Source organism: Anguilla anguilla, chromosome 1 (assembly GCF_013347855.1).
Source record: "Anguilla anguilla isolate fAngAng1 chromosome 1, fAngAng1.pri, whole genome shotgun sequence".
NCBI lineage: Eukaryota > Metazoa > Chordata > Actinopteri > Anguilliformes > Anguillidae > Anguilla > Anguilla anguilla.
This window is the reverse complement of record NC_049201.1, coordinates 80,509,256-80,518,415: the sequence shown is the minus strand read 5'-3', so window position 1 is coordinate 80,518,415 and position 9,160 is coordinate 80,509,256. Positions and strand designations below refer to the sequence as shown.

Genomic DNA, 9,160 nt, shown 5'->3' with positions numbered 1-9,160 from the left:
GTGCTGCCTCATCAGACACTGAGTTACAGTCTGGCCTGTCTAACACCTCTGGAATTACCTCCTGCGATGTCATTACACAGAATAAAGTCCACACCCTTCACGGGGAGGGCATGGTGGACGACTACTTTGAAGAACCCACTTATTAGTTCAGAGCATGCATGAATATTGTGTAGTGGTGCAGGCACAAAACCCATTTCAATGCCCTAAACTATTGCATTGGACTGACATGAGGATTTCTCAGATAGTTGCAGCACATCAGCAAGGATGAATGACTGTGTCCCGCCAGTATCTTGCAAAATCATAACTGGTCTCTGATCCTTAGGATCCCCAGTTAGAGAGACTAAACCCTTAAAAATGAAGGGCTTGAAACAAGCATCTGGCACACTCTGTTCAGTAAGTGGAATGCAGGATTCTGGAATACTCTTAATCAAACCTACACCCTTAGGATGGGAGGAGCCAGGTGAAGAGCTAGGTGAGAATTGCTGTTTACGCTTTAAGGTTAAGCACGCAGCAATTACATGGCCTTTCCTGTGACAATGAAAACACTCACGGTCCTCTTTTGGGTGTGCTGATACCCATTTTGGTCTATCAGACTGAGGGGGGCCAGACTCTGATTGCCTGGGCCGAAGCACGAATGGCTTGTCTACTGGATAGGACACAAACACCTGTTTATGGGTGAGAACAAACTCATCAGCCAAAATGACGGCTTTTGACACGGACGACACCTTCTGCTCATTTAAATAGGTGACTGTTTTCTCTGGCAGAGAAGTCTTGAAATCTTCTTGAAGTCTATAGGCCTCAGGCACAAGCTCATAGGCATGTTGAACAGTGCTTTTGAATTTTTCATACTGCAGTCCATCTTCTAAATAAAGTGTAGAAACAACTCCCTGTGCCTTGCCACTTAATTTGCACTGAAGTAACAGTGGTCACACCTCTTTGGGCCATTTTAGAAATTGCAATGCGCTCAAAAGCTCTGAAATATGAGTCTACCTCTACTCTACTCACGGCAGGGGGGAACCACGGCAATATTCTTAGCAACATCAAAGGTTTGTGTGGAGTACACTGACTGAGGAGGCACAGAGGAATCAACGGAAACAGCTTGACCAGCAGATATTCTCAGCGCCTCTACTTCAAGCTGCCGCAATTTAACTGTCTTCTCAGCTTCAGTCTCTTGTCTCCCTATTTCTAGACGAAGGTCAAATTCTGCTTTTCTACACTTTTCTCCTTTTCCTCAGCCTCCATTTGGAGACGAGCAAGACGAACCCGTAATTTTGCTCTATCAACGGATCCACTCGATCCAAGAGGAGACAACGGCTCAAAGCGAGGCAATGTCGCAGGACCCTGAGGCTCAACTCTGTCCCCAGCGGGTGTACTCAGGTCAGACAGAACAGAGCGCTGTTCTTCATAAACCAGCAGAGCACCTGCTGCAGCACCTAAGGGATATTCTGTAGGGGAAGGTTTAGGATCAGGCAGAACATTCAACTCAATTAATTTCTTCGACACCACACTCCTAATGCCTCTCTTAAGTAAATGCCTTGAGAGAAAAATATTAAGGTGAGCTGCAAGGGCAAGCAGATCATCCTCACGGCGTGTATCAAATTGTCCAAGGCTTGGATTATCAAGGATACTTTGCACCTCAAACATGGTCTAACTTTACAAGAACAAGTACACACTCGCCAAGAAAAAAAAAACCCAAACTTACTACGTCCCGTCAGATATAAATAGGATCAACAGAAGATCCCAGACGAGCCCCAAAATGTCACGTCCCAGATGGTGGTCCAGAGGTAAGGAGAGACAATAACTACCCAGGTGAAGAACGAAAAATAAGCTGACCAGACTTTTCAGTGCAGGGAGTTTATTTACAGTAGGGAAGGCGTGCAGGTGACTAGTGCAAATATATACAATATATACAAAACCCTGAAGCAGGCACACATGGGGGTGGAGAGAAGAGAAAAGGACCGAAGGTGGTGTCAAATTAAAGAACTAAACAAAACACAAAACCCAACTATCTAAACAGAGTAGTAATCTAGCTAACAAAGGAAAAGGTATCAAACAAAACCTAACTACTCTGGCGCGGGAACTGTGGGGGGGGGGGGGGGGGTTGCCATTGTATGTGAATGTGTGTGTCTGTGTTTGAGTGGGGGTCTTTATGTGTGTGTGTGTGTGAGCGGGGGTCAGTATGCATGTGTGTCTGTGTGTGAGTGTGTGTGTGTGTGTGTCAACGGGGGGGGGGGGGGGGGGGGGTTGAGGGGGAGCTGAGACTCCCCATGTTTGCAGTCCTCATACTTTTGCAATTCTGTTACCTGTGTAACAAACATTAAAGTGTGATTAATTTAGCAAAACACAATAAGAACTAAACAATTTTAATCAGAATAAATACATGAGAATAGGTGCGTCGTTGAGGATACATGAACAAAACATCTTTCTGATGCCTTTGTTTCAAAGGCACTGAGAATGCAGAATAACTTCCTCTGTGTCTAGCACTTTGTGAAAGGAGGGGAAATATTTGAGGGTTTTATTCAAATTCTCTTTGCAGTGTTTCCATAGTGATTGTAGATATCTGATTGGTTAAGTGTGTTATATTGCCCTTTGTGCAGTAGCTCCTCTTTTGTCCATTCTCTATTAGATGTTTCTCTGATGACTGTTTGTGTTTTGGGCAGTAATGCTAATTTGCTTATTCTACTTTACATTACATTACATTACAGGCATTTAGCAGACGCACTTATCCAGAGCGACTTACACAACTTTTACATAGCATTTTACATTGTATCCATTTATACAGCTGGATATATACTGAAGCAATTCCAGTTAAGTACCTTGCTCAAGGGTACAACGGCAGTGTCCTACCCGGGAATCGAACCTGCGACCTTTCGGTTACAAGCCCAGTTCCTTACCCACTGTGCTACACTCCGTCACTTTAACTGTAAATGCAGACTCTTTTACTGTGTTATTGCTTCAAAGTAGCTTCATTATCAGTGCAAAAATTGTAATGCAATTGATCTATTTTGGCATGCTTGTATTATTGTCGTATTACAGAGAAAAATAAGTTGAATTTCAATAGTTGCTTCATAAAAGTGTGGGTATGTTGTTCACACGTTCTATGAAAGTTGGTCAGAAATATTCACAGCCTCCTGTTCCGAGCATGTTTCACAAAAAGCCACATATGAGAAGTTCCTCTTTTGTGTGCATTTATACTAGTGCTCACATGCTGTGGGTCAGTGTGCAGTGGAGACAGACTGGATATTCTTCTGTTCTACTGTAAGTATATTTCCACTTGTGTAGCGCTTGCTTTAATCAAACTGCAGATTATCATCATGCTTACACTTCTATTAAAATTGAATTAAAAAGAACTGTACTGAAGGTCCTTTATCCTGTTTGTAATGAACGCGTCTCTTTACACTCACTGTCTATACTTACTGTTTGAGTATAAGCAATGTCACAGTTATTGATGTATTTTCTGAGAACTTGCAGCTCTTACATGCATGTGAGAATACACATTATATTCACTGAAATAAGACTGCAATATTAACAAGCCTTTTTGCCATTTTAATCCAACGTCACTTTGCCATATCAAATGGAGTCGCAAGGAACTTATGCTAGATCGCATTTGAGTCAACAATGACATGACTTAAAACCTACATAGTGCTGGTATATGCGTTCTGTCACACTCTGTCTGGGGTGGATAGGGGAACTTATTGTGGAGGCAATCTTCCCATTGAGACTGCTGCTCTCCTATGGAATCCGATTTGTGTAAAAAGTTTTTTTTTTTTTTTTTTTAAACAATTTTCACATGCATGAAATCAAAGTATGATGTATCAAAGTATCAAGCAAAGCATTTTGTATTGCGAGAAAATAAATACATTTAGCAAAGAGAAATACTGATTTAAGAGTAAAACTTCAACTTTTAATTTTGGATCATTTTTTTTGTGCCTGTGCATACAATATAATGTTTTGTTTGATGCTTTGGACCTAGTTCTGAAAAGGACATAAATACCTCAGTACCATCCTCATCATTTCGTGAGAAAACTTTATCTAAATAAAAAGACACAAGACACAGTCACCAAAAAAAGACAACAGCCTCAGTACTTCCTCTAAATTCAAGGAACTTCATTCCGCATAGATAAATATTTTTTAAAAAACAGTGTACTGTTGTATGTAGGTTATAAATACTGTAGGCAATTTACAGAATTCAGCCTTTTATCAGAACCCCAAAGGAAACTGTTTAGTGTGCTGACAGGGAGTCAGCAGGTGTGAAGAAGAGACAGCGCTCAGTTGTTAAAAGATCCTACTGGATCAGCATTATGTGAACCTCAGGTTCTCCATAATACATTGCAATCAGGTTTTGTATTGCCGGAGAGCTGATGTCATGGGGAACAAGTTGGTGTCATTGGTGGTGGGGTGCTGACTAAGGATCTTGATACCTGTGGGTCAGCGCCAAGCCAGATACAAAGATACGGGGAGACTGAGATTTTGGGTGGGACAACTGTTTATTCAAGGCACAGATTGTGCCATAGTTTACAGGCCTGCATTGCTTAGTGATTCATTTTAAACTCAATTTCATTGACTCAATCGTTTCCGTTTAATTGTATGCACGTGCCCAATTACAGTATGTGCTTCTGGTCAAGAGGTTAATATCAGACACAGAGGTCACATTAACACAGGATTCTGGATATTTTACAGATTAGACACAGAGCCAAAATGCAGGGCGTAAGTACGCTGCCTTCCATAAATGCTGACAGTTGTGTTGTTTATTGATCATAATATTTACACAGCCGTTGGTAGCATTGCAGGATTCAAAGAGAAAGGGTTTAATTTGAATAAGTGGAAGACGGCATGTCACACTCTGTCGCTAGCTTTTTAAAGATTTGTTTTCTGTGCGTGTCATCGTTGTACTGCGGCTAATTAAAACTCTGGAACATCAAAACAAGTTGCTGTGCGTGCTTTTATAAAACAAAAAAGGCTAAGAGCAGTGGAGGAAGCTACTGCAGTTATGACGGGACCCCTGCAAACACGTGCAGGCACTGCGCCATTAGGTCTAGATATTTTACAGTAGACCCCAATGCGTTGGGTTGTACGACTTAGGCGATTGGGAAAGTAGGTCAAGGTAGGCATCAGAACCATGAACAGGCCTCAGCCAGAAATGTTAACAAACTGGCATCACAACTAGCTTGGCCTATACAATAGCTTGCACAAGCATCACACCAAAAATCATAATTGGACACAATGGCTCATTTGTAGTAGGCTAGGCTATGCTCAGGCCTACAATGCGTATGTTATTCATTTACAGACTTCCCAACCCCACAATTTTGCAATGCAAATAAAAATGATTTTATTTCTCACCTCTTGCCTAATTGAGGAGAACTGGATATTCAGCAGTGTGTGAATATAATTTGCTAATATTCATTCAATAACGTCAGTTTTGAAGCTATGCAGATGCACTTTTAATAGTTATTTAACTTTTATTTTGGTTTAAAATTGCAATTGCAAAATACCATCCGCGGTGAGAAAATAATGAAGTAAATCACGATTGATGATATAGAATCTTCCTGAAGCTGTGCTTTGGGAAGAGTATGGTTGTGCTTGGCCGTCTTCCTCTTTTTGGGTTAGAAAGAAACAAAAGAGAAAGCCTTTTTATTGGATGTATTTTAGCATTTTCAGTATGTGCAGGGACAGACCACTAGAAGAGCTGCTTGGCAGATTTTCGTCATCTTTCATTACAGTAAACTATATTTGCGTGTTCTGAGAACATCTCAGAAACTCAATGGAGGGTTGCACTGCATAGGATCGATTTTATTTTAGGGGATTTTGATTTGGCCCAGTGGAGCTGGACTATAGAAAACCAAAGAAGTAAGCCAATTCTGTTGTAGTCTGTATTCCCGGTCACTTGTCTCCCCAGTACTGTCTCTGTGTCTGTGTTCCCTGAGCTGCTTCACTCCCCTGTACTTGTGTGATTTCACTATTCGGGTGGTTCCGGGTTTTCGTGGTTTCCCCCCTTCTTTCCAGTCTCGCTTTACTTACTTCCTGCCTATTTCTAGTTTTACTAATTTCTACTAATCCCTACTAATTTATAGATTGTAAAGTACTAACCTCACTAATATACTAACATGTGAATATTACTAATGGACTAACACACACTAGTTTTGGGTTTTTGATAGTTTAGATCACTATACTAATACATTAACCAGTCTCCCCTTTTCCATGCTGTGCTGTAGCTCCGCCCCTTTTCTTTCTAGCCTGCTCTAATGCTGAGTTCTGCAATTGCCTGCACCTGTCTCTTGCTCTGACTGCTCTCTCTGCACGTGTTTTACCTGCTTCACCCAGGCCGTCTATTAGCATTGTTGTCTATGTGATTCCAGTCCGCGTTTTGTCAGTCCCCTGTCATTGAATTAGTTTTCCTAATGTTCTTCACCTGGATGTTGTTTGTTACTCCTCCCTCACTCACTTAACCCCTCCTTGATTGTTACCTTCCCCAGTGTATAAATGTCAGTCTTTTCCACCAGCTCAGAGTCAGAACGTTGATTGTATTCATTGTGCCGATTATTTGTAAGCCTTTGTCTATCGAGATTCCTGCGACATCCCTTTGCCCGACTTCGAGTTTGCCTGCCCCTTTTGGTTTTGTTTGCTTCTGGTTCGACCTTCGCTTTGCCTTGACTTCTCGTTTGCCTGTCCCTTTGTACCTTCGCCATTCTGATCTCCTGGTTTTTGATTTTTTGCCTGTCTTTTCACTATTCTTTTGGAAACTCGATTCAGCACCGTCCTCTCTCTGATTACCTGGCTTCGAACCTCGGACTGAATAAAGACAACGTTTTTTGGATTTCCCTGGTCTGCGTGTGGGTCCTTACACAGAACATCACAAATTCTTGAGCACAAGAAAACATTTCTAATTGAAATATGCATTCTCTTCTGCAGTCCCTTGTCCATCAACTATATTCTGTACTGAGCTTTAAGATGTATTCAATAATTGTGTCTATGGCAAGATGTGTGATGTATGGCAGTCTGTAGAGCAGCCTACAAACCATACAAATGATTAATAAAAACACATTTGATAAACTTGTGTAATGTCCCCCAGGGTGTCAGTGCTGTTTTCTAACTTCAGTTACTCTAATCCTCAGAGTCATGATTGAAGCAGAGAGGTTCATCCTCATTGGCTGCCTGCTGCAAGGTGGGTCAAAGGGGTGGAGTCTAAATCTACACTGTAGATATGTACAGTAATCCAAAGGGATTACTGTTTGTTATTATAGTATCAAAATTTGATTTTGGGAATCCATGTTTTTACATATAAATGTGTAGATAATGGATGTGCTTTATATTAATTATTATTTCAGCTTTCAGTCAGTAAAACCTTTGTTGCATTACATTTGAATAAAAACATCCACACGGCAAAGTGTTGTGAGGTCTGTAAAGGTGCTGTTGCGTGTGTATAAAGCTGACCCAAACCCCCATAGCTCCTGTTTTTACAGAGTTGTGTTGTCTGTGTTGCAGGAGCTCTGGGCAGGGATTTGGCAGTCTGGATGCCTCAGAGTATAGAAGCTCTGAGTGGATCCTGTGTGCTGATTCCCTGCAGATTTGATATACACCCTCAATATGAAAATGATCTGACAGCTGAGGCTAAAGGATTGTGGAAAAAAAGTATTTGTCAGGATCCCAGCAGACCTGGGACAGCAACTGAACAGAATGAAATTAAAGGAAGAGTAATTGGGCAACTGGAGAAGAAGAACTGCACCACAATTCTGGACCACTTCCATTTGTCTTACAGTGATGATTATTTCTTCAGATTGGAAGGCTTAAATAAATTAAAGTATAGTTTCTGTTCAGGTGTCAAGATTAAAACGCAAGGTACTGCATTTGCTGTTGTACAACTTTTTCACTGCATGCAATTATGTTTATGCTGGGACCCTATGCTTTTAAAATTAGGTAGCGGATATAGAAATGCTGTCCTCTATGAGAAACACACATTGCATGCAAAATAGTAAAGCATGAAAATGACTTGTCTCTAGATTTCACATTGTAAATACTGATTTAACATTGTAAATACTGTGTTTGTCAGATGCTGTTGATGTGGTGGTTAGTGTGTGCTCTGAGAGCTGTGTGTCTCTCCAATCCTAAAACAGACAGTAACCTGTCCTCATGTCTCCATGTCTCCTAGACTCTCCACCCAAACCCAAGATAACCACAAAGAGGGTGGAGGTGATGGAGGGGACCTCTGTGAATTTGAGCTGCACTGCTGCAGCACCCTGTCCTGAACTCCCCCCAAATCTGACATGGACCCCCAGGTTGAATGACAGTGTGGATCAACTGCAAGAGAATGAGGATCGAACCAAATCTGTGTCTTCTGTTCTGACCTTCACTGCTTCCCACCTCCACGATCGGCAGAAGTTCACCTGCAGGGCACTTTACACACTGCAACATGGAGATATTCAGAAAACATCTGAGGCCAGTCTGATTCTTAGAGTTCTATGTAAGATTGCTGGGTTTGCATTTGTCTTATGAATAAGTCCACAAGAGAATTAATTTTCCATCCAGTTGATTTTTTCTATCCAGTCAGCAGCAATTTTTATTGTTAGACTATAAATCATTTCTCTCGTTGTATTTCTCTGTTCAATTTTATGTCTTGGGACAAGTTTCAGTGACAATTTATCTTTGTCCTTTTAAGGTGAAACATAATTATAGTACAATCAGTACAGATGCTTTAAAATGTAAACATATTTTCATATCTGCTTGACCTTCATAAGAACACCTCCGTGTCAGTCAGTCCCTCTGATTTAGTGTTAGAGGGCAGCTCTGTGACTCTGACCTGCAGCAGTAATGCCAACCCAGCAGTGCATAACTACACCTGGTATAAAGTGAATGGGACAGAGATGCACACTGTAGGAACTGGACAGAATCCCACATTCAATGTGACTGAGTCCAGTGGCAGTGAACAGTACTACTACTGTGAAGCACAGAATGAACATGGCAAGGAGAACTCAACCACTGTACAGCTGAATGTGATATGTATGTTCAGTGCATTTATTGTATAATTGCATTCATCGTATTATTGTTATATGTGAACAACAGTAATATTAGTAACTGTGAATCCTATGTTCAGACAAGCCTCAGATCTCTGGCTCTGGGAGCTGCAGCAGAACTGCAGCAGAGATCAGCTGCTCCTGTGAGAGCC

The 9,160-nt window shown here is 41.3% G+C and overlaps 1 protein-coding gene and 1 long non-coding RNA gene across 2 annotated transcripts in view; both read left to right on the top strand.

Annotated features, from left to right (window-relative positions):
• The first annotated feature begins 3,180 nt into the window (after positions 1–3,180).
• Positions 3,181–7,598, top strand: LOC118227355. Its single transcript, XR_004765259.1, has 3 exons — positions 3,181–3,258; positions 7,113–7,162; positions 7,483–7,598. It is a non-coding gene; the product is annotated as an uncharacterized LOC118227355 (long non-coding RNA).
• Positions 7,599–8,127: 529 nt separating this feature from the next.
• Positions 8,128–9,160, top strand: part of LOC118232462 (sialic acid-binding Ig-like lectin 10) — a 2,640-nt gene continuing 1,607 nt past the window's right edge. The window contains exons 1-2 of the mRNA XM_035427512.1: positions 8,128–8,458; positions 9,089–9,160. The exon at positions 9,089–9,160 is cut by the window's right edge and continues 225 nt beyond it. Coding sequence (XP_035283403.1) covers positions 8,128–8,458; positions 9,089–9,160 — 403 coding nt within the window. The remainder of the gene's footprint in view (positions 8,459–9,088) is intronic.